The sequence below is a fragment of the Herpailurus yagouaroundi genome, unplaced genomic scaffold (assembly GCF_014898765.1).
Source record: "Herpailurus yagouaroundi ecotype Mexico unplaced genomic scaffold, PumYag 192, whole genome shotgun sequence".
NCBI lineage: Eukaryota > Metazoa > Chordata > Mammalia > Carnivora > Felidae > Herpailurus > Herpailurus yagouaroundi.
The window spans coordinates 21,907,476-21,932,795 of record NW_024412423.1 but is presented as its reverse complement, the minus strand read 5'-3'; the positions used below and the strand labels follow the sequence as shown (position 1 = coordinate 21,932,795).

General features: G+C 39.1%; 2 protein-coding genes across 7 annotated transcripts in view; both read right to left on the bottom strand.

Moving 5' to 3' along the window:
* The window catches only part of CATSPER3 (cation channel sperm associated 3), a 40,554-nt gene extending 29,529 nt beyond the window's left edge, over positions 1–11,025 (bottom strand). Inside the window, exons 1-2 of the mRNA XM_040444507.1 lie at positions 7,801–11,025; positions 5,633–5,786 (exon numbers count right to left, since the gene is read on the bottom strand). Coding sequence (XP_040300441.1) covers positions 5,633–5,786; positions 7,801–7,922 — 276 coding nt within the window. The 5' untranslated portion in view covers positions 7,923–11,025. The remainder of the gene's footprint in view (positions 1–5,632; positions 5,787–7,800) is intronic.
* PCBD2 (pterin-4 alpha-carbinolamine dehydratase 2) overlaps positions 1–25,320 on the bottom strand; it is an 80,791-nt gene that overhangs the window by 13,827 nt on the left and 41,644 nt on the right. For 2 of the 6 annotated variants that reach the window (XM_040444510.1, XM_040444514.1), the window contains 2 exons: positions 15,200–15,295; positions 13,734–13,982 (listed from right to left, as the gene is read on the bottom strand). In XM_040444510.1, coding sequence (XP_040300444.1) covers positions 13,887–13,982; positions 15,200–15,295 — 192 coding nt within the window. In that variant the 3' untranslated portion in view covers positions 13,734–13,886. Of the gene's footprint in view, positions 1–13,048; positions 13,144–13,733; positions 13,983–15,199; positions 15,296–25,320 lie in introns of those variants that run through there. The other 4 variants (XM_040444513.1, XM_040444515.1, XM_040444511.1 and 1 more) reach the window with 3 other exon arrangements.

Genomic DNA, 25,320 nt, shown 5'->3' with positions numbered 1-25,320 from the left:
AAGGAAAGGAAAGGAAAGGAAAGGAAAGGAAAGGAAAGGAAAGGAAAGGAAAGGAAAAAGAAAAGAAGAGGAAGGAGGGAAGGGGGAGGGAAGGAAGAAAGAGAAAGGCAGAGAGAGAAGGAAAGAGAGAGAGAAAGAGAGAGAGAGGAAGGAAAGAAGGAAGAAAGGAAGGAACGAGGTGACTGGTGGTTCAGTCAGTTAAGTGTCCAACTTTAGCTCAGGTCATCATCCCATGGTTCGTGGGTTTGAGACCCATGTTGGGCTCTGTGCTGACAGCTTGGAGCCTGGAGCCTGCTTCAGATTCTGTGTCTCCCTCGCTCTCTCCTCCTCCCCCTTTCATATTCATTTGTTCTCTCTCTCTCTCTCTCTCAAAAATAAACATTAAATTTGTTTTAAAAAGGAAGGAAGGAGAGAGAGAGGGAGGGAGAAAAGAAAGAAAGAGAGGAAGGGAAGGAAAGAGAAGAAAGAAAAGAGAGGGGGGAGGGAAAAGAAAAAGAAACTCTCCTAGTCTTTGCAGACTAACTTTGTGTTGGAAGACCCCATCAATGCTTAGCCAAGCCATTTTTCAACTCTACCTTAGCCTTCATTTCCTACTTGTGCTGATCATAGAGATCAGCCAGAGGTGAAAGCTTGGGATCTTCTCAAGTCTTTTCTAAGTATGTGTCCTGCCCTGGGCATTTTATGGCTCTCTAAACCCTTCCATATACACGGGAACTTGTCAATGCCTTCATTTTCCAAAGTCTCTCTTTTCCTGGATTTCACCATGTCCTTTGTTTACATCACCACAATCCTGATTTTCATAGTAATCACTTTCTTCATTTCTCTATAGATAGGAACCCATGTATACATCCCTGGAACTAATTCTTCAAGTTTAATTGTAATTTTTTTTTTTTAATTTGATAGGTCTTTTAAGTCTTCATTCCTTTTTCTCTTTCATTACACTTTGTTGATGAACCCAGGCAGTCTGACTGGTAGAATTTGCCAGTCTGGATTTTGCTGACTGCACACTCATGGTGTAGCTCAGCATTCTCCTCTGTCCTCTATTTCCCGGAAACAGGCAGCTGGATCCAAAGGCTAGATCAGATTCAGGTTTCATCTCTTTGGCAAGATTGTATGTTCTGTTCTTTCACAGCAGGCATATAATGTCTGGCTGTCTCTCCTTTTATGATGGTAGCAGCCACTGATGCTCATGGCCTAGATCCATTACTTCACTGGGGGATGAAAATAGCGATATCCTAATTCTATCATTTCTTTTTTCATATATTAACTGGGATACTTCTTTTTTATTGTAAACATTTTTTATTTTAATATTTTAATGTTTATTTATTTTTGAGAGAGAGAGAGAGAGAGAGAGAGAGAGAGAGAGAGAGAGAGAGACAAAACACAAGCAGGGGAGGGGCAAAGAGAGAGGGAGACACAAAATCCGAAGCAGGCTCCAGGCTCTGAGCTGTCAGCACAGAGCCTGATGTGGAGCTCAAACCCACGAACATGAGATCACAACTTGAGCTGAAGTCGGACGCTTAACTGACTGAGCCACCCAGGTGCCCCTGGGATTTTTCTGTAAAGAGAGTTTCCCCTTACTATGTAATATTATTCAGTAATATGATTTATATAAGGTTAGTAATGTATGATTCTTTCTCTTAATTTAACAGTTTTTGAGATAAAGGATTAGTTCCTTATTACCCTCCAAAGTGACATTAGTGTTTTGGTATCATTGCAAACTTATAGATTGTTTGATGAGTTTCAATCCATTTTAATTATTATCCTTATTGAAGCTCAAAGTGTCCCATCTTTGTCCAGTAGGAGCCTCTTCTTCAAGCCGTTTCATGAGTCCTTTTGACATGACCCCAGTAATCTTTGATAGCTTCCTTGCTATGTGCATGAGAAGATACTCCTGACCCAACTATTTCTTGCCCTAGACCTGCAGTCAATCATTTCTCTAAGAATCTCTAATCTGTCTGTTTTGCTTGTTTGTTTGTTTTAGTAAGAAATGGTCTTTCAAAATCAAATTGTGGGCAGTAAGGATGCATAACAGTTTAGCGGTCAATGTTCTAGATCTTTCATGAGTAAGGACGAAATACATTAGTAATTTATACTGATGTTTCAAATTTAAATGTGAAACTACATGGTTTTTACTTAGTTTCGTCTATATGTTTCTCCTTTCTTCCATGATTATTACTGGTTCTCAAGAACACAAAGGAGGGGCGCCTGGATGGCTCAGTCAGTTAAGCGTCTGACTTGGGCTCACATCATGATCTCATGGTTCGTGAGTTTGAGCCCTGTTTCAGGTTCTCTGCTGTCAGCACAGAACCTGCTTCAGATCCTCTGTCTGTCTATCTGTCTGTCTGTCTGTCTCTCTCTCTCTCTCTCTCTGCCCCACCCCCACTCATGCTTTCTCTCAAAAAAAAAAAAAAAACATTAAAAAAAAAAAACGACACAGAGGACAACACAACTAAACTGTCCAATAATTACCCATCTGCTTTATCCTGTATTACACACACAACAGTCTCAAAATGACACGACTACTAGTATCTCCACTAAGCTGACTTTTAACAATGGTTTTAAATTTTTTTGCATTAACTCTCCCCAGTCCCCCCATTTAGTCATAGTGTATCTTCCCTGCCAGAGGACAGATTCATTATATGCTGGAATCTCTCGTTAACCCACAATTATGATTATTTCTACAAACAATTATGTTTAATGCTCATCCGCATCCTAATGTTGATGCATCTCTAGTCATTCTGGTTGGCTGAAACTTATTCTTCACCAGATTCCAAAGGAAGAGCTCAAGGGAACAGTATCATCCAAGTGTTTTAATGATCAGTGACAGTTTCTCCATGTGCATGATACTTGGAAGTCAGTTATACAGCATCTAGAATTCTTGATTCACATTTTCTTCCCTCAAGTATCTTAAATATATTACTCCATTTCCTTTAGCAGAAAGCATTACCAGAAAAAAGTCTGTCAAACATTTTCTTTTCCTTATCCAATTGAGATGCTCACAATGTCCTCTACCTCTTTCCTTTAGAGTCCAATAATTTTACTAGAAAGTCCTGGGGTTTATTGTTCTCAATCCATATTCTCAAAGTGTGCTCTTTCAATATATAATTTTAATTATTTTATTTCAGGTAACTTTTCTTAATTACAGGTTTGTGTTTGGTCTGTCCCTTTGTTTTTGTTTCAAATTCAGGGACTCCTATTATATTTATGTTGGATCTTTTCTTCCCACATCTTCAGTATTCATCATTTTCTCTTGAATCCTTTTTATCTCTTCATTTCTTATAGATTTTTAAAAATCTCTTCCATTAATCTAATATTTCACTTAAGCTATTACCTATTGTGCCTAATTGCTCTTAGTTGCATCTTCAACTTTTTTTCCTTTGAAAGAGAGAAAACACACAAGCAAGCAAGAGAGCAGGGGAGGGAGGGAGGGAGGGAGGGAGGGAGGGAGAGAGAGAGAGAGAGAGAGAGAGAGAGAGAAGACAGAATCCCAAGCAGACTCCATGCTCAGTATGGAGCCCGATGCAGGGCTTGTCTTAAACCTGTGAGATCATGACCTGAGCCACAATCAAGAGGCTGACGCTTGCATTTCATGGGTTCGAGCCCCGCATTGGGCTTTGTGCTGACAGCGCAGAGCCTGGAGCCTGCTTCAGATTCTGTGTCTCCCTCTCTCGCTGCCCCTCCCTGACTCGTGCTTCCTCTTTTTCTCTCAAGAATAAACATTAAAAAAATATTAAAGGGGCGCCTGGGTGGCGCAGTCGGTTAAGCGTCCGACTTCAGCCAGGTCACGATCTCGCGGTCCGTGAGTTCGAGCCCCGCGTCGGGCTCTGGGCTGATGGCTCAGAGCCTGGAGCCTGCTTCGGATTCTGTGTCTCCCTCTCTCTCTGCCCCTCCCCCGTTCATGCTCTGTCTCTCTCTTTCCCAAAAAAATAAATAAACGTTAAAAAAATATATATATATATATATTAAAAAAAAAAAAGTCTGACACTTAACCAACTGAGCCACCCAGGCACCCCACATCTTCATTTTTGAAATGACTTTTATTTCTAATTCTTTTTAAAAAAATTTTTTTAATGTTTACTTTTGAGAGACAGACAGACAGAGTGTGAACAGGGGAGGGGCAGAGAATCCGAAGCAGGCTCCAGGCTCTGAGCTGTCAGCACAGAGCCTGATGCAGGGCTAGAACCCACGAACCATGAGATCATATCTGAACTGAAGTCGGACACTTAACTGACGGAGCCACCCAGATGCCCCTATTTCTAATTCTTTCCTGAGTTTTGTCACTTGGCCTCTGTTCTTTCCTATCTCATATCATTTTCTTAAACATTTACCTAGTTCTGAAATAACATGCTACAGTTCTCTGTTTTGTGGACATGTCTTTGTGGTAGGCTTCCATTATCTACAGGGGTATTATTCTCCACTTTATTCTCTTTTTTCCTTTCATAATAATTCTCTGTGGGATTTTACCTCAATCTCTTTCTAGTATACTCTTTTATACTCTTTCCTGAACTTTTTTTTTTTAATGTTTTTTTTTGAGAGAGAGAGAGAGAGAGAGAAAGCACATGTGCGAGGCAGAGGAGGGGCAAAAAAAGGGAGACAGAGGATCTAAAGCAGATTCTGCACTGACAGCAGAGAGCCTGATGTGGGCCTCAAACCCACCAACCACAAGATCATGACCTGATCTGAAGTCAGATGTTTAACCAACTGAGCCACCCAGCTGCCCCTTCCTGTACTTTTAGAAGGTGTGGTTCTAACTACATGTAGCTCCCTCTTTTGTGCTGTGTTTCAAGGTGGGGTAGCTTCAGGTCATGATCTCACAATTGCATGGGTTCAAGCCCCACATTGGACTCTGTGCTGACAGTGCAGAGCCTGCTTGGGATTCTCCATTTCCCTCTCTCTCTGCTCCTCCCCCACTCACACTTTTTCTTAAAATAAATAAAAAATAAACTTAAAAAAATTTTTTAAAGATGTGGCCTCATTTAAGATTTCTTTGTTCTGTTTCCCTCCTCCAACTTTATCTGGACCTTTTCCTCCTTCATCTCTGGGCCCCTACCCTGCTCAATTTTTATTCCACTCCCAATATTTCTCCTAGGTGGGCAGGGGGTGGGAGAGTGCCGGCCCTGAAGGGAGCCCTGGATGGTCAGTCTTCAAAGTTTACAATATCCAGACTGTTCTAGGCACTCTGGAAACTATCAAGAACTTCTTGCACTAAGCCAGTACTGGAATGAGCAACGCCCTTCCCACCATCAAGGGCTATTCTCACATCAGCCCATCATACCTCTCAGCGGATATTTATTGAATGCCCTCTGCTTTGTCTCCTTCAGAGGCTAACACTGTGCAGTTATGGCTCTTAGTAAAGATATCTTTTTAACTAGTTTGGGTTTCAATGCTTCCCATCGGTTTTTAGCTCTGCTCTCAAATTGCTCTGCTTTCAAGAGGAAACTCAGGGAGATTAAAAAACACTGTCACCACTGCTACTGTTGCCACCTTCTTCCCCGATTTTACTGTAGATTTTTAAAGCCCTTAGAATTTTTCTATGGAAAATTTTCTTGAACAAAATGCCTTAAACATAACATTTTCAAAAATAAAACAGGTGAAACAGAAGAAAATGGATCCATTTTTGTCTGCTTACCTCACAAAGTGTGAATAAGTTGTATCTTGTATTATAATCAGTCCACAAGACCACAAAAAAGGCATTCACGGAGACGATACTAATCATAATTATCTTAAAGAGATGACTCATTATGACTCTCTTCACAAATTCCTGACATTGAGCATCTTTCCTTCTGTCAAAAAGTTGAAGCAGAGGTACGATTATCTTACAACAGAACTAGATCCCAAACATTACACATTTTTGTCGGGATGAGGGTCTGCTCTATCCTCTCTGTGAACGTAAATTTAAATATACTGGGGCACCTGGGTGGCTCAGTCGGTTAAGCGTCCAACTTCAGCTCAGGTCATGATCTCATGGTTTGTGAGTTTGAGCCCCATGTCGGGCTCTGTGCTGACAGCTCAGAACCTGGAGCCTGCTTCAGATTCTGTGTCTCCCTCTCTCTCTGCCTCTCCCCTACTTGTGCGCTCTCTCTCTCAAAAATAAATAAAATGTAAAAAAAATATATTTTTTTAATGTAAATACACTTTCACATTGCAACACAACGTGAGACTCCTGGCTGGCTCAGTTGGAAGAGCAATGACTCTTGATCAGGGTCATGAGTTCGAGCCCCATGTTGGGTGTCAAGATTACTTAGATAAATATTATTTAAAAATTGCAACACAACACTAACTGAATAACCACTGAAATATGTATAATGATCCCTAAATTGTTCTGTCCCCACTCAGTTATTTAGTACCTTCACTTTAGACCTCGGTGGGGGAGGGGGGGAGGAGGGGGGAGTTACCACTACTTCTCAAGCAAAACAAAGCATCATCTTCATTTACTCATTCAACAAATTCTTATCGAATGAGTACTACATGCCAGGCAATATAGCAGACACTGTGCATATAAGGTGAGCAAACCTCAATCCTCTCAGTCTAGTAGGAAAAACTGGTAATCCAATAATCACCCAGACAAGTACTCACAAATTAATGATAAAAAAAAAAAAACAAAAAAACTGGACACTCTAGGAAAAAACAGGCAAACACACAATCAATTTATGAAATAAATATAAATGGTAATGAACATTCAGTAGCATTACTAACCAAGAGAATGCAAATTAGGTGAAACCACCATTTTCGCTTATAAAGTTAGCAAAGACTTAAACGTAACAGCATTTAATGCTCACAATAGTGTAGTGTGATGAGGCATTCTCATAAAATGCCAGGAGGAATGTAAATTGGCCAGCTCCTCTGAAAAGCCTTAGCACTGAGTGTATCCTCTGATACAAGGAACCTACCTACCCTAAGAGAATACAATCTGGAATGAGGTGACTATGGCCAAACACGTGCATCCCAGCATTATTTATAGTAGTGAGAACTTGAAAACAATTTAAAAAGTCTAGCAAAAAAGACTAGTTAAGTACACTATGGAATATCCATCTCATGGAATATTATATAGATACTAAAATATATCTGTGCATTTTTGATGATTTGAAAAAATGATCCACTGTATAGCAAAAGACAAAAACAAGATACACAACTCTGTATACTCAGAAGTATCTCAAATGTACAAAAACAGGTAGAAAAAACTGAGTAGGAAACATGCCAAAATGTCACTAGTATCTGCCTATGGAAAGTGAGCTTACAGGTAATTCTTTTTCTTGGTTATTTATATTTATCTGTGCTTTGCAATTTTTCTCAAAGAGTATGTATCACTTTTTCCCATTATATGTATCAAATGAATACACTCTTGTAACAGTAAATAAATACAGAATATATATACTATTATAATCTATAAAAACAAGATGTATGATTTCACTGTCTGATGTGAGATCAGGTCTATTATCCCCCCAAAAAATCTTCAAATTTTCTAACACAGTAGCTAATAAAAGCAAAGTAAAAATGACAAAAAGGTAAAAAGTAAAAAAGGGCAACAGAGAGTCAAATTCAGTGTACGGGTCAAATAAGAGCACAACTGAATGTTGACTTAAATAGCCAGTCATAATATTAAGGCCAAAGAAGCAAAGGGTTTGGCTAAGCCTCCACCAACCTTACCAGCCACAGAAGGCAGATTCTCAAGGGCATGCACCTTGTTTTGGGCAGCGGAGGAGCGTGTACGGGAAGAGCTAAGAGAACATTGATACCCTGCCCCCAAGCTGCCATTTGCGCATTTCTTAACAAGCAAGAGAAATAAAGGATATTTACTGAAAGCTCCCAAATCTCGAATAGAATGGCTTTGAGGCATTATCCAACAGCGAGCTTGAAATGACTCTTGTGTCCTTCTGGTAATGAAACTGTTGAGGCATTTTCCCAAAAAAATTTTCCATTTTTATTCTTTGATTTAATCATCCAACAGAAAATCTATGCTTAGAGATCTCCTTGGCATCTAGATCCCGAGAGGCCACAGAGCAGGGCCCACAAAAGGAACCCTTGCTTTATGAGGTCACTCTTGGGCATTCCAGTATAGTGGTAGTCTGCAGTTCCCTGGAGTAAAATCCTCCCCATCTGACCTATGCAGACAGCTTGTCTTCCCTGGGAGACTAAGCACCTCAGGTCAGCCAAAGGGTTATGAGTACACAGGAACTATAAAGCTCCAGGCTAAAGGTGAGAGACAGATGCTAGAGCTAAAGCAGACAAAAGCCCTTCCTTGTTCAGAAGTATCCCCATCGGATAGACAAAGTCCCTTAATGTGTTAGAAAGAGATAAGGGTCATATAAGAGGGAAAAACAAAGTTCTCTGAGTTCTAGAAGCCAATAGCATAACTCTAGGGCACAAGACTGGACTGGAGACACCAGGAATGACAGAAAAGATTTTGATGGGTTTGGGGCTAGAACACAAGAAAACGTAGAAACAGAGAAGGTTAGCCATGCCCAGCACTAGCTAATTGGGGGGATGTAATTGTGTGCATACGATCCTCCTAAACAGAGTTTAGGGGATAAGCCTGTGGGGTAGAGATACTTTATGTACATGAGCAATAGCGTTGCTCGGTTCAATTCTTGGGATTAATATATTTACCATGCTTTCATACTCCTACCTAACCCCTTTGGTTTCCAAGGCAAATCTAGACAGAGTGATCTGAGGAGCCCTGTGCTGCACTAAATCCTTAGTGGCTAAATTGATCAAATTTGTGCACATGTAAGTTCTTGATCGCTAAGAAAAGGAAGTAACTACCGCAATGCCTTTGTTGTCACAGGCATTCTAAAACAAGTGTATATGACTGTTCCTGTTAGGAAAATACTCTTAGAGGCAGCCAATACACTGAACTGGGAAATAACATCTGATTTATTCAGTTTCTCCATTTAAAATCATCAACAGTGAAGCATGAAGAACCACTCTGATTAATGTCCCCAAGATTCATACTTCAGCTTCTTTCTCTACATTCTCTCCCTCAGGGATCAGCTCTTCCTATACCCTACGGCCTTCTTTGGTCATATGCCCCCTAAATTCTTCTGGGCTTGTGGCTGACATTCCCACAGTGGTCTCCTGGAGCAGCTGCTGGGAGACAGTCTGAAACAGTCTCCATCTGAATCTGTTTCCACCTTCCCCCAATACATCAATGCGCCCACTCCCCCTGGGGCACACAGAAGGCCCTTTGCAGGTGTGTGCTGTATGAGTACACAGATGGATGGCATCAGGGATCCTCATGCTCACTCAAGTAGCTGGGCATGGTGCAAGTCCATCCCCGGGAACCCCAAAGGTATACATACCTCCATGCCTTCCCTCTTTAAAAAGCACACTTTGGGGGAGAAATAGAGAGGAGATTAAGAATGTAAAGAAATCTTTCACAATGCTTGCCGGGGTGAAGAAAGTTGGCCAGCTGGAAGCAGCAGAGAAAAGTCCAGTTGTTCTTAGTATACCATATCAGCACAGCTAAGCCCATCTGAATGTGGTTTCTGAAGTCACTGATGAAGACATCTAGTCCGGGAATGGAACTCCAGCTGGTGAAGAGAATCAGAGGCGACAAGCTCATCCAGGGTCCACTGAAATCATCCATATTTTCTCATGGACAGGTGGACAGGACGGGAACCCTGGAACAAGAAGCCAAAGGGCCACCTCTTCTACCCTTTTGGAAGCAATCCACACTTGGCCCCACTTGGGGACACACAAGCTGAGCATGGCAGCTTGGGGACTCAAGTCTTCTGGCCAAGAGTCATTCCTTTAATCGTCCCAAGTAACTGGCACTGAAACAAAAAGTTCACATATTCTAACCAAACCCTTTTACAGCCCTTGCTGTTTTGTAGGAAATTCACAAAACCATAAGTTACAGAGTTCAACCAGCTTATTTTTGAACATTGGATGAGAAAGCAGATAGACTTGCCCCGTACCTCTATGAGTCCTGCAATCCTTCAACACTCTAATGGGAGTCAGGTTTGTGTCCAAATACAATATACCTGCTGCCGCTTTCTGTCTAGAGCAAAAACATGAAGAACCATGCTTATTCTGTTGAGCCAAAGATCTCCTAACTCCTACCAACACCAGAAAGTAACCATTATTTTCACGACTTTCATTAACTTCAGTTTATGAAAGGAACTGTCAAACATGCTGGCACCTGGTTTGTTATCTATGGAAGTCATACAAGGGGTCGTAGTTCATGTCTCTCACTCCTCTGGGCTCCAGAGATCACTTAGAAAGAAAATGGAGGGAAACCAAAGTTTACCATATCAGAGAAACCACTGCCATCACACAAAGGTTTGGAACAAAAGGGAATTTGGGGGCCTCCAACTCGGACAGTGTCTTTTTAGGCTGATAGGTCAGTTACTTGAAGAATGTCTGGAGATTCATTCTGTTGGAATTTACCACAATGAGTATTTCTACAGCCTTCTCATACGAGATCTCTAATTCTCTACAGTAAAGTTTGTGAGTTCCAGCAGACACGACAACCCTTAACAAGGACCTTATGTCAAACCCTCATGTAGCTGCTAATTAGTAGATGCATTCTCGGGTCTTCACCACTGCAATTACAAGCCATATCCTGCTCCCTCCACTGTGTTAATATGTGGTGTATGTTAACAGCCAACAAGTTGAGCCCCTCAGGCTTGCATTCAAAATAAGGGGGAAAGTTTCCATTCAGGGTACAGTGAAACAAGTTAAATGACACCAAAAGGAACAAATTCAGAAGGTGGGATCCTCTACAGGACACCTGACCCCACTTACACAATAAGTCAATGACATGGGGCAAACAGGGAAAGAAGGGGAGCTTGCTGGCTCTAGATTGAAAGAATAAAGAGAGCAGATGTGATGGGTGGACTCACACGGATCCTAATTAGAACAAAATTACTGTCCAGAGGCATTCCTGACCTTCCAGGAAATTTGATTTTGCCTGGGTACTGGGTGATATCAAGAAATTGTGGTTTAGGGGCACCTGGGTGGCGCAGTCGGTTAAGCGTCTGACTTCAGCCAGGTCACGATCTCGCAGTCCGTGAGTTTGAGCCCCGCGTCGGGCTCTGGGCTGATGGCTCAGAGCCTGGAGCCTGTTTCTGATTCTGTGTCTCCCTCTCTCTCTGCCCCTCTCCCATTCATGCTCTGTCTCTCTCTGTCCCAAAAATAAATAAACGTTGAAAAAAAAAAAAAAAAAGAAATTGTGGTTTATATTGTTCGGTATAATAGTAGCATTATGGTTTATACAAGAAAATGACCATATTTTCTAGAGATATTTATGAAGGATGTAAGGGTAAAATGACATGCTGAGACTAAGTTTCTAAGCATTTTTTCTTAATTTTTTTTAATGTTTATTTATTTTTGAGAGAGAGAGAGACAGAGTGTGAACAGAGAAAGGGCAGAGAGAGAGGAAGACAGAATCCGAAGCAGGCTCCAGGGTCCAAGCTGTCAGCACAGGGCCTGACACGGGGCTCAAACTCATGAACCAAGAGATCAAGACCTGAACTGAAGTCGGATGTTCAACTGACTGAGCCACCTAGGCATCCCTAGTTTTTAAGCTATTTTAAAGCTTTTTAGCAAAGAAGAGAGAAATGGAGAATTATATGAAGTAACTGATGTAAATTCTTGGTAATTGTTAAATCTGAGTACATAAGGGTTCAATGTACGATTCACTTTATTTTTAAATATGCTTAAATTTTTTCATGTTTAAAAATTCATGTGAAAAAACTGAAGCACTGAGCTAAAAATCTTTGGTAATAAAATGTATAAAAGTTCCTCAATCTACAACATAGGAAAGACTTTACAAAAAACATAGCTTTAGGGCACCCTGCTGACTCAGTCAGTAGAGCACGTGACTCTTAATCTGAGGTTGTGAGTTCGAGCCCAATGTTGGGTGTAAAGATAACTTAAAAAATAAAATCTAAAAAAACCAACAGCTTTGCCTTTTCCTCTAAAAAAAATTCTAAGAAGCAGAATCTCTCAGCAGCCACAGAACCTGGGTGGCCCTTATCTCTCTTCCTTCCCCGCACACTCCATATCCACAGGGCGAACTGACAATACCTGTCTCACCCAGGCCAAGAGACCTAGCCAAAAACTGGCCTTCCAGAGCTCAGCCTCCTTGTCCTGTTCTCATGTGGTTTCTCTGACTGGGGCCAGGGTTGGGTGAGGAGGGGAAGGTTTGCTTATCCTAGCATACTGATTTTTCTGGTCTCTGAAATGAGGTGGATTACAAAGATTATCCCTGTTAAATCCTACTACCATAATGCTTCAAGGGATGAACACATGTTCCTTGGACATATATATATTCAAATGACAGATATTTATAGGCATATATATAGATATATATGTTCTTTTTTATATATAAAAAATTATATATATTATAATATACAATTATATATTAAATTATATATGTATGATAAATTATATAAATATATTATATATATATAATTTTTAAGCTTATTTATTTATTTTGGGGGGTGGGGAGAGAATCCCCAGTGCAGGGCTCAAACTCACAAACCGAGATCATGAGCTGAGCCAAAAACCAACAGCTGGATGATTAGGCGCCCCTATATATAAATTATTTTAATCTACATTCTAATCTGATTAATAGGTACATTCCTGAGTTCCTTCACAGAACACTATTATTGCAATTTTTAAATAATAGATTACTTTAGGGGCGCCTGGGTGGCGCAGTTGGTTAAGCGTCCGACTTCAGCCAGGTCACGATCTCGCAGTCCGTGAGTTTGAGCCCCGCGTCGGGCTCTGGGCTGATGGCTCAGAGCCTGGAGCCTGCTTCCGATTCTGTGTCTCCCTCTCTCTCTGACCCTCCCCTGTTCATGCTCTGTCTCTCTGTGTCCCCAAAATAAATAAACGTTGAAAAAAAAAATAATAGATTACTTTATATTCCATTTTACTCCTGTCAGTGACACACAAAACAAATAGAGCTTATCATTAGATAAAAGCTCAGTAACTTCTAACTCAGTGGCTACAGACCCTCAGTTCAGGAGTCACAAATGGCAAATGATTTTTAAAAATGACCTTGGTTCCTCCTTCACTCAATAAGTCAAATAATGACCTGGCAAGTTGGTCACTGTGACAGTGAGTCCTTATACCGCCCCATGTTGCCAGAAGCCATGGATAAGACACTTGTCCTCTTCTTCAACTCCCTGTCTGAAAATGATAAAACACAAGAAAGCTTACCCAATTTTCGTGACTTCTGTAACCTAATTAATTACATAGGTATAATAGCAGCTAAAATCCAAATCAACTTTGGCATCATAAGAATTATTGTATGCAGTTAAAACCCTTTACCTACAGGGTTCACTGTTTTTCTACCGTACAACTATCCTCCAACACAGTGCATTGGCAAAGTCACCATAATCACTTGGATTTCTGGGTTATAAAATGTGTGAATACCCCCCATCCCAATTTCTGGTCTTCAAGAATGCTATTTCTCCGGTGCCTGGGTGGCTCAGTAGGTTAAGCATCCCACTTCATGTCACGTCATGATGTCACAGTTCATGAGTTCTAGCCCCATATGGGGCTTTGCAGTGACAGCACGGAGCCTGGAGCCTGCTTCAAATTCCATGTCTCCCTCTCTCCCTCCCCCACTTGCTCATGCATGCGCTCTCTTTCTCAAAAATAAAAACAAAATAAAACAGAGAAAGAATGCTATTTCTCTCTTTGACTATTATGAATATAATTACCTTGGTTGGTTTGCCTCATGTTTACAATTAGAAATAATGAAAAATACCTCAGGCTCAAGTTTAAATCATTTTGTAATTAAGCACTGATTGTACAAGACTGTGCAAAAGGTGAGCTTAAATTTACAACTTAATTTGTTCACGTAAACTGCCTTCAACATACATGACAACTAAGATGTGTACAGGGTTTGACATGCATTTGGGAAGAAATCACACAGAAGCAGCTGCTTTTTCAATAAACTTGGCCAGTTTCACATCTCTCTTGGTCAGTCCACCATAGTCATGCGAGGTTAGGGTTATCTGCACCTAAGAGACACAAAGGTAGTTTTTAAAACCTGTAGCTTGCAATTCATGGTACTCATCTTTGGTGGTTCAGAAATCAATCTATTATTCACATTCACATTTGAGAATTAGGGAGGTTAAATGATTTACAAAATACTACATTACAAATCATCACAGCATTTCCAAAACCCAGTAAACTCCAGGGACAGAGTCTGCTTCAGGTTGGGCCCAGCAGCCGCCCAGGGATAAAAAGGTCCTCTCATATGAAGGGCAATTCAGCTGCCAGCATCTCAAATCTTGTCTCTCAAAAAAAAAAAAAAAAAAAAGAGAGAGAGAGAGAGACTAAGGTTCCATTTTAACTCCCATTACTTTAATTACATGACTATTTTCAGGCCACTGAGAAAAACCAAGCTATCAAATGTAATATCTTAGCAACCACGTTCAGAAAAGCCCATTTCCAAATTAGGGAAGTGGGGTGGGGGTGGGGTGGAGGAACAGACTGTCACTTCTTGAAAAATAAATTAAAAAGCAAAAGTAAAATTATGGACAAAGAGAAGAAACTAGGAAAGAAAAGTTTATCGTGGTACCTGCATGTTCTGAATTACTCTAATAAATCCCAAGTACATCAGGAAATTTTCTCTTTTTTCAAAGAGGACTTTTAAAGAGAAAACAGAACTGCATAGAAATCTAGATGGTAAGATATTCCAAATGTCATGGCCATAAAGGCAAGGACATTTTTCGGGGGGTACCATGATTGTCCCTACTGTGCCCCCTAAAAAACTACATAAAATCTTTTTCACCTGCTCTTTGTCTTTAGAAAGCCAGTTGCCACTTAGAATACAGAATTTAATAAACAGTTATTATTTAAAGCACAGTTCTTGAGCATATTTATTTCAATAAGACAAACGAGGCCCTATCTTTCTTATTTGCTACCATTTCTTTCACAAATTTATCTGCCTGGCTGATTTTCAAGTGTAATCCAGAAGCCCAACTTGGCCTAGCTCGCTCCTATTAGTTTCAATAGAAGACAAGCATGAAAATAGAACTTTGTCATTGCTCTCTTGAGCAGATATGAAAATTTGTTACTAATTTGCAATAATACACAGGGGTTCTCAGCAAAAGAATGAGAAAGAACACTTTCATAAAGCACAATGACACTTGGCTGCAGAGGATGACAAGGAAGAATGAAGTTTCCTGAACCCCATAGCTAAGGTGATCCCCAAATAAGGCAATTTAGTTACCTTGTTATACACATTGAACCATTCCGGGTGGTGATTCATCTTCTCGGCTTGCAGGGCAACTCGGGACATAAAGCCAAATGCCTGCATGAGATGGAACTGAAACTGATTAGTGGCACTGCCCTCTACCCTGGACCTGAGACAGAGAGAGACCAGAGCAATCCAGCCAGATGAAGACAAAGCTAGGATCCTTAGGGAAGCCTGGAGAAATCAAATATGAAAGGGACTGCTTTCCAGAGAGCTGGGGAATGGTGTAGCAGGACCGTGAACTGCTGCTCAACAGTGAAAAACAATCAGACTCAAATAAACAACCAGGAAATTGGTCTCACCCAGTGACCTGTCTGGACTGTTTAATTGTCCTCAGGACAAGACCCTCCAAAATAGCACGGGAATAATTTCCCTTCAACCTAGTGCCCTGGATCTCACTACCTGGATCCCAATCTTATGGGTTACTTTTCCAGTATCACCACTCCTTTTGTTTGGTGACTGGGTTGCAAACTAAGGCATCAACCCCAAGACTTGGAAAAATAACTTCCAAGTGTGTCTTAAGCAAAAGCACTGGCAGAAATGAAAAACTTCCCCATCCTATTTCCCAGAGAAGACAGGAAAGGATAAAAGACTGTTTTTTGACATCTAGAGTGAAACAGGAAAGACTGTCTTGCCTGCTGTGGGTCTTCTCACTGTTGCCCAGCACGGCCATGAGGAACAGAAAGCGGACCTCCTCGGGGCACAGGGAGGCAGATTTGGCCACAGGCCTAAGTGCAGACCTGCAGGACTCTGTCTTCATACCACAGGGAAAGTGCACACCTAATTGTGCTAAGTGGAAGGCAAACCTGTTCTGAGAGGATGATAAACTTTTTTCCTTTTGCTTGTTTTCCAATTTTTATGAAGACAATCGCTAACAATACGAGGGTCTGTCTCTCATGTGTCCAGAAAGCAGAAATACTCGGTAAGACTCTAAGGTAATGGCACATTAACTACAAATTTATAGAATTCATAGGGCAGTACCTACTGTAGCCACATAAACAAATATTCAATTTTATTACCCATATCCAGAAAATCCAATCTGATATTAGCTGAGCCATGTTTTTCAGATCACCCAACTGACAGAAGAGTGGATTTCCAAGTTAGTGATAAATACAGAAGATGCCATTTTTTTAAAATATGAAATTTATTGTCAAATTGGTTTCCATACAACACCCAGTGCTCATCCCAACAGGTGCCCTCCTCAGTTCCCATCACCCACCCTCCCCTCCTTCCCACCCCCCAATAACCCTCAGTTTGTTCTCAGTTTTTAAGAGTCTCTTATGTTTTGGCTCCCTCCCTCTCTAACCGTTTTTCTTTTTCCTTCCCCTCCCCCATGGTCTTCTGTTAAGTTTCTCAGGATCCACATAAGAGTGAAAACATATGGTATCTGTCTTTCTCTGTATGGCTTATTTCACTTAGCATAACACTCTCCTGTTCCATCCACGTTGCTACAAAAGGCCATATTTCATTCTTTCTCATTGCCACATAGTATTCCATTGTGTATATAAACCACAATTTCTTTATCCATTCATCAGTTGATGGACATTTAGGCTCTTTCCATAATTTGGCTATTGTTGAAAGTGCTGCTATAAACATTGGGGTACAAGTGCCCCTAGAAGATGCCATTTTTTAATCCATTCTGTGTCACTCATTATGATTCCTATCACAGAATGATTTTATTCAGGATAAATACTCCCATTTTGATATTAAAGGCCTGAAGGTTTTACCTGTCAGGAAAAGGAAGAACATTCAAGTAAAATCCACTTAACCATGTATGGAATTATTAGTAGAAAACAATATTCACTCCCCTACCTCTTCTCATTTCATAATCTGATTCTCTAGGTTATGTGAGGGGAAGAACAAGTCAAAAGTGAAAGTCTGTTTTACTTATTCAAATACAGGGCACCTGCGTGGCTCAGTCGGTTAAGCACTGGACTCTTGATTTCGGCTCAGGTCACAATCTCATGTTCTATGAGATCGAGCCCCATGTCGGGCTCCGTGCTAACAGCACGGAGCCTGCTCTGGATTCTCTCCCTCCCTCTCTCTCCCTCTCTCTCTCTCTGCCCCTTCCCTGCTCACACTCTCTGTCAAAATAAATAAATAAACTGAAAAAAATCTTATTCAAATACAGAATTAACCTGCATTAAATGATGTATAATGAGAATTTTTAGTCTGTTTGCCTATAACGCTGTACTCTTGTTTAGCTTTAAAAGGCTTCCAAAGTTAAGCACTCCCCCTGAGAGATAGTAATACAGTCATTAAAGGCAGGGGATTTTGAACCAGAAAGTGCTGAATTTAAATTCCAGCTCTACAACCTGTCACGTGAGCCTCGGTTCTCTGGTCAGTAAACTGGGGATCATAATAAAAAGCAGTATGTAGTCACCCTAATAAAAATGAGATGGGTGACATACAAGCACTCAGCACAGCTCCTGGCCCCAAGTAAGAGATCAGCAATGGCACACACTGCTACCATGCACTGCTCTGGCCAAAACTGCATATGATAAACCCTACAGAATGCAACTATAAGTGAGAATCACGGTCTTGTAAATCGAAGATTCCAGTTGGTGTCTCCCAGAAGAATGGCATTTTCCTTTTCCCACATGCCATAAATCCCAGACAAATAGAGAATATACTATGGAGTAATACCCTGATGCACACTGACTGAGGAAAACAGCTTAATGATAAGAAATTAGGTGGGCAAAGTCAGTTACCCAAGCTCTTAAGCCCTGTGGCCACAATTTCTTTGAACTATGTTACCCTAAAGGTCCAAAGTGACATTTAGCATCCCTTACTATTTCCAAAGAACCAAGTGGATCAAGGGGATGATTTGAACATAGTCAGAAGCGCTCCTCAAATTTTTAATTACCAGCATGCTCTCAGCATGGCAGCAAAATCTACCCTATAACAGATAGGACTTAAAGAGAATACTCACACCCTAAGAGGTGCACTGACCAAAGAAAAACCTACCATACCTACATAGGGCGTAAAAGGGGTGGAAAATAAAGGGCACTTCCAAAGATCCTCCAAATCTGTGTATTCCTCTGCTTTACATATTTCAACTGTCACCTAATATTTGCATTTAATTAAATATCACAAAGCCCAATAAACCATTTACACAGGATCTACTACTAATTCTTCCCTAGGGAGAGAACGCTTGCTTCTGCTCTGGGAGCAAGGAGACAATTTCATAATCCTTCTTCCATATAACAGAACCAAATAATCCCCCAAATATTTTTAAATCCACAAATTAAAAACATGCATAACAATACTCATTCAAATTAAAGTAAAAAGGATTTCTGCAAGGAAGTGAAATGAGTGGAGAGGAAAAAAGCAAAACCTCAAAAGGGAATTCTGATTATCTGGCATTAATAAAGAAGGAACAGGAATAAACAGCAAAACTGGCAGATGGTGAAAAGCATCTGTCCCTTCTTTCTAAGATTTCTTTTTACAGCCCTAGCTATTTGTTACCAGAATGCCAGTTGGAACCTAAAAGCCTTGAGCTAGCTATAAGTACAGGCTTTCTAAAACCACTCCACCAAAGAAAACTGTCAGGAGCCCAAGGCAGAATAGACACCACTAGCAATCCAGTGAGAAGCTTAGAGGATAGGTCTGAGAAGATGGACAAAATGAACTAGAAATTGATAAGAGTTTATAAGAATTAAAAATAAGTACGGAAGACAAAGTGGATCTAACATAAAGGTAACTTTTTTGAGTAAGACAACAATAAACACAGAAAGAAATTAGAGATATAACTCAAAAATTTTCCCAGAAATAAAAGATTTAAATCTATTGATTGTAAGAATTCAACCATTTCTACCATCCCAGTGAAGTTAGTGAATTTAAAGACTTAAAAAATCCTTTTGGCATCTAGTCAAAAGGATCAATTCATTTATACAAAGAAAAATAACCTGGCCAACTTCAAACTTCCACGTGCCAACATTTAACACAGAAATCAGAGGAGCGATGCCTATAAAGACTTAAGGAAACCAAAGTGCAAAGAATTTTATACCCAACTAAACTGTTGTTCAAATGTAATGCATCCTCTTCATCCTTTCTATGGAAATTTTTATTAAAGGATGAAATATAAGTAACTACCAATGGATGGAAAAACGGTACCAAAGGTACAGACAGTAAGCAACAAACTGACTCAGCTCTAGGAATATATTTAAAACAACTGTAGGGACTATAGTCATGAAATGCAATGCAATGTTATTAACTATTAGAAGAGATGGAAGAAAAGGGGAAGAAATGGAAAAGGTAAATGAAAGTTTAAAAAGTCTGAAAGTTGAAAGATCCAAAGTAGATTTAAAGCACTCAACTAAAAATAAAATGAAACAAAACTGCATGGTGAAGGGAAAGTAGAAGAAAGTAGAAATTCAATTTTGATATTGCTCAGTGGGAATATCACTATCTAAAGAAATGCTATCTAAAGGGCTGCCTGGGTGACTCAATCAGCTGAGCGTCCAACTTTGGCTCAGGTCATGATCTCACAGTTCATGACTTTGAGCCCTGCATTGGGCTCCCTGCTGTCAGTGTGGAACCCAGTTCAGATCTTCTATCCCCCCTCTGCCCTTCTTCCACTGGTTCTTTCTCTCTCAAAATAAATAAACTTAAAAAATAAAATAATAAAATAAAATAAATGTAATCTAAAGAATAGAGGATTAAGTATGCTGTGTAAAATTATAGGTATAATAGCGTCCACAAGAAAAACAAAAATAATAATAAAAGCATTCACAATTAGGTCAAAGAAAACACAATTCAAATGAAGCAAAGAAAACACAAATCCATCATGATTTAAATGAAGGGAGAAAAAATTACATCGGCTCCGTCATGGTTAACAAGACCAAACATCTTTCCAATCAATAAACATAAAGAGCCATAATCCAACTGAAAAGAAGAGAACATTGGGGCACCTAGCTGGCTCAGGTGGTGGAGCATGCAACTCCTGATCCCAGGGTCATGAATTCGAGCTCCACATTGGGTGCAGAGACTACTGCATAATAAGTAAAAACTTAAAAAAGAAAAATAAATAAAACTTAAAAAGAAAAAAGGGTTTGAATGAGTGTCCAACTCTTGATTTCGGTTCAGGTCATGATCTCACAGTCGTGGGAAAGAAGCCCTCGTTGGGCTCTGGGTTGGGCATGGAGACTGCTTAAGAATCTCTCTCTGCCCCTATCCCCTATCAAAAAAAAAAAAAAAAAATGAAGAAGAAGAAGAGAAAACTACATGAGTCACAAAGCAAACCTCAAATGCTGGAAATAAAGACACAGGCAAACGTAAAAAAAAATTTTTTTTTAATGTATAAAGTGTATCTTCAATGAGGATTGAATAATTATGAATAGCTATACTACAAATAACATAGCAACAAAATCAATGAGGCAGAGGGGTGCCTGGGTGGCTCAGTCGGTTAAGTGGTCAACTTCGGCTCAGGTCATGATCTCACAGCTCAAAGCCTCATGAGTTCAAGCCCCGTGTCAGGCTCTGTGCTGACAGCTCAGAGCCTGGACCCTGCTTTGGATTCTGTGCCTCCCTCTCTCTCTGCCCCAACCCACTCGCATTCTGTCTCTCTCTCAAAAATAAATAAACATTAAAAAAATTTTTAAATAAAATATTTACTGAACGCTCACAGAAATTGAACATATATTGGCCCACAAAGAAAATCTCAATAAATTCCAAAAAGTAGAAACAGTGCTGACGACATCCTCTGATTAAATTAAAAACAAAAGTAGCAAAAAGTACTACCTGGAAATTTTTTTAAATCCTCCTTTTAAATTCTTGATTAAAAGAAGAAATCACAACTGAAACTGAATAGAAATTAATAATGTATGCACTACATACAGGATATGTGTAAAGCAATGATCAGAATAAACATCTTTACATGCTTAAGAAAATGAAAGAGTAAAAACAAATAAATTAAGTTCATAAACAAATAAATAAAAATTAATGAAGGCAGGAGAACAAGAATGACTATAAAGAGAACAGCAGATGTAAATGAACATGAAAGAAAAATGGCAAAACTAATAAATCCAAAAGCTGTAAAAATTATGTAACAGAAAATAAGATACTTTGGGGCACGTGGGTGGCTCAGTCAGTTAAGCATCCAACTTCAGCTCAGGTCATGATCTCATGGTTTGCGAGTTCAAGCCCCACACCAACCTCACTGCTATCAGTGCAGAGCCTGCTTTGGATCTTCTGTCTCTCTCTCTCTCTGTCCCTACCCCACCCCTGCTCACTCTCAAAATAAATAAACATTTAAAATTTTTTTTCAAAACATACAAAAAGGTAATTTTAAACAGATACAAGTATTTATACAAATAAATTTTGAAACATAGGTAAAATAGTTCCTTCATAAAAATTATCAAAACTGATCCCAGAAGACAAAAACATACAAACGAGAGTGACACGGAAAAGTAACAGTTCCCAGTCATTTCAAAGAAAAATTCTACAAAACCTTGAAAGCAGAGTTAACCCTAATACTAACTAAACTGTTCCAGAGCACAGAAAAAGTGGAACATATCCAAATTATTTTTATAAACTACCATAACACTGTCTCCAAATTCCCACAAAGATAGCATATAATAATAAAACTATACCCTCTCTCTCTGCCCCTCCCCCGTTCATGCTCTCTCTCTGTCCCAAAAATAAATAAACGTTGAAAAAAAAATTTTTTTTTAAAATAATAAAACTATAGATTGATCTCACATTAAGTAAAATCTTAATAAACAAAACCTAGCAAAACACCATGAACAAATGGGATTTATTCTAAGGAATGCTCAATATAAGAAATATAATGATATATTTCACCATATTAACCAATCAAGAGAAAAATCATGACTTCTACAAATTCTGAAAAGATATTTGATAAATTCAGTATTGCTTATGTATTAAAACTCTTAATGAAATAAGAATATATGGCCTCTCTTTTTGTTGTTATCAATTGTTTTCTCTTTATAGCAAGTAATGAGTACAAAAATTGCTTTATATTTGGAGGGTAATACAGGAACATGTAACCACAGCATCAAAATGTACATACCAAAATTGGCTACATGGGTAATCATCACTGTTCATCATAACAACTATTAGTAAGAACCCAAATTGGACCCCTCTTTAAATAAAGGAACACAGTCTCAGTCCAAAAGGTAATATTATTCTTAAAAGGGAAATAGTAGAATATTCCCATTAAAGTCAAGACGATTTCCAAGTAAAGTCAAGCCAAAAAAAAAAAAAGCCTTTTTATACTAACAACAACTAATTAGAAAACATATTAGAAGAAAAGATCCCATCTAAAACGGCACCAAAAATTATCTAGGAATAAACTTAACAAGAAATGTATGAATTCTATAGGCAGAAAACTTTACACCACTACTAAAAACAGGTAAATATTACTACATTAAATTTTTTTTCTGTATGGCAATAAAAACCAACAAACAAAATTAAAAGACAAACAGTAAGCTGTACTTGCAGTACATATTTCCTCAACATGAATAATTCCTACAAATTAATATGAAAAAGATCAACCACCCAATTTTTGTAAATGAGTCAAGGACATAACAGATAACAAAAAAAATCAAATCGTTCTTTTTTTTTTTTTAATTTTTTTTTTTTTAACATTTATTTATTTTTGAGACAGAGAGAGACAGAGCACGAACGGGGGAGGGGCAGAGAGAGAGGGAGACACAGAATCGGAAACAGGCTCCAGGCTCTGAGCCATCATCAGCCCAGAGCCCGACGCGGGGCTCGAACTCACGGACCGCGAGATCGTGACCTGGCTGAAGTCGGACACTTAACCGACTGCGCCACCCAGGCGCCCCTCAAATGGTTCTTAAACATAAAAACTTCTCAAAGTCATACATGATAAAAGAAGTACAAATTAATACTAAGTTTTAAGTCAAGTGTATCTCAGGAAAGTTGGTGGGGGTGGGAAACTAAGTTAAATCTATCAGTTTGGTAAAGATCAAAAAGTCTGATAATATTCTGTTGATGAAGACAGGGGAGAAAAGGCACTCATGTCTCTGGTGAACATAAACTGATATCATCACTCTGGAAGAAAATTTGACAACATTCATCAAAATTAAAAAGGCCCATGCCTTTCAGCTAGACAACTACACATCTAGAAATTAGTCCTGTAGACACACTTATACATAAATTATAAGAAAGGTCACTGCTGCACAGCTTGTAAGAGTCACAGATTTGAAAAAGCCAAAGGTCCATCAGTAAAAAACTGATTAAATAGATGAGGGTACATTTACACACTGGAGTACTATGCAGCCACTGAAAAGAATCAAGTAACTATCTTCTGACATGGAAAAACCTCCAAGACATATTACTAAATGAAAAACAAATGCATAACAATAGTCTGAATTGTACAAAAAGAGAAGAAACTACATGCATTAATATCTCTGCAACCACACATGAGAAACTGGTAACAGCGAATGACAGCAGGTGAAGGGAAACTGGATGGTTGAGAATCAGGGACAGGAAAAGAGTTACTAGACCCTTGGTTGCCTTCTGAATTTGTACCATACATACACCTATTCTATTTTTAAAAGTTAGTTTGGAAAAAAAACAAAGATGCCATGCAAATGAAGATCTCACTCTAAAGGGAGCTGAGATACTACAGTGTATGTAACATGGTTCATATTAAAATATTTTGGCTCATGTTAACTTCTTAACATAGGCCTACCTGTTTAGGTGGGTTTTTAGTGCCAATTTACAGCATAGTTTGTCTATGAGCCATGTTCTGTTGAGCCACGGACATTTCAAACAAACATATGGCCAACAAATAACATATAATGGCTGATAATAGTTTCAGTCTTTCCTCTATTGCAAATTACAAACATTTTATGAACAAGTCAATGAATGCATGATGAAGTATGACTTTTTAAGTCACTCTGCCATGTTAAGGAATGTAAGCATTACAATCACCGTAAATTAGACCAATGAAGTTTGTCATTTGGAAATCTCCAAACCATCAGCAATTAAAAGATTTTTCCGTGAACCCCAAATCAAGTATTCTTTGGGAACTTTAATTTTTCTTAAAGTTCCTTTTGTTTCATTTTATTCCATGAAAATATGAAAGACTATCAGATGCACAAAACCAAAACAAAAATCCTGTATCAATCTGTGAAATGTTTAAAAGCACCCTGAATTTAAAAAGCAGCTTCAGTCCAAATAACATGTATCATTTATTAAGTTCTAAGACTTAACTTCTAGCACACACTTACAATACAAATCTTTCATTACTCAGAGCAATTCTCTTTGATATATGTTCTTTAAATCTGCTGCCTTTTATATTTTGATTATAGACTATTTTAATTATGCACTAAAAAAGAACATATCTCCCACTAAGAAAATGAGCACCAGCGACTCCAAAGTAATTTCCCCAGTACAATCTCCATTAAGCCTCTAAATACTTCCTTTACCCATTCAATGAATTAGAACTCTATTGTTTATGAATCACCTTTACGTTTGTAGGCCTAGAACTCTTCTTTTATAAAACACAATTGCTATGGAAGGAAATGATATTTACGTCTGATTAGAAATGAAAACACTATTACATAAATCAGTTTGGGCATTTCTTCACGTCTTGAAACATGATCGGCAATTTAGTCTAATTGGTGATCAAGGAAACTATCTTGTGATCAATTAAAGTAATTACCAGATTCCGGCAATACAACCTACCTTAATTTCAGCTAGAGTCTGCACTTCTTCAACTTTAATTAAAAATAATGAAAATTATTAAGCAAAATGCACAGCAAGATCATTGCCAAGCACGCACATGTCACAGGACGGGACCTTCCCTTGGTATTGGTGACTGATCCATCACATAAACATTGCTCGGTGCACCAAGGAAAGGCGTCCTTTGCCCCAGAACATTATGTGACTCACCGTGACTTTCTCATGAAAAAGACTGTTAACTGTTCTAGCCACTGCAGGCAACAGATGAATACCCTTGACTAGCGACATGAGAATTGTAAGGAACAGACACAACCAAAGGGGTAGTTGATCCATGCTTTTTTTCCTCCCAAGTGTCACTCTTATTTTGAGCACACTGCACAACTGGTCAAATGCAAAAACGTCAGGGCCAGAGACCTAGA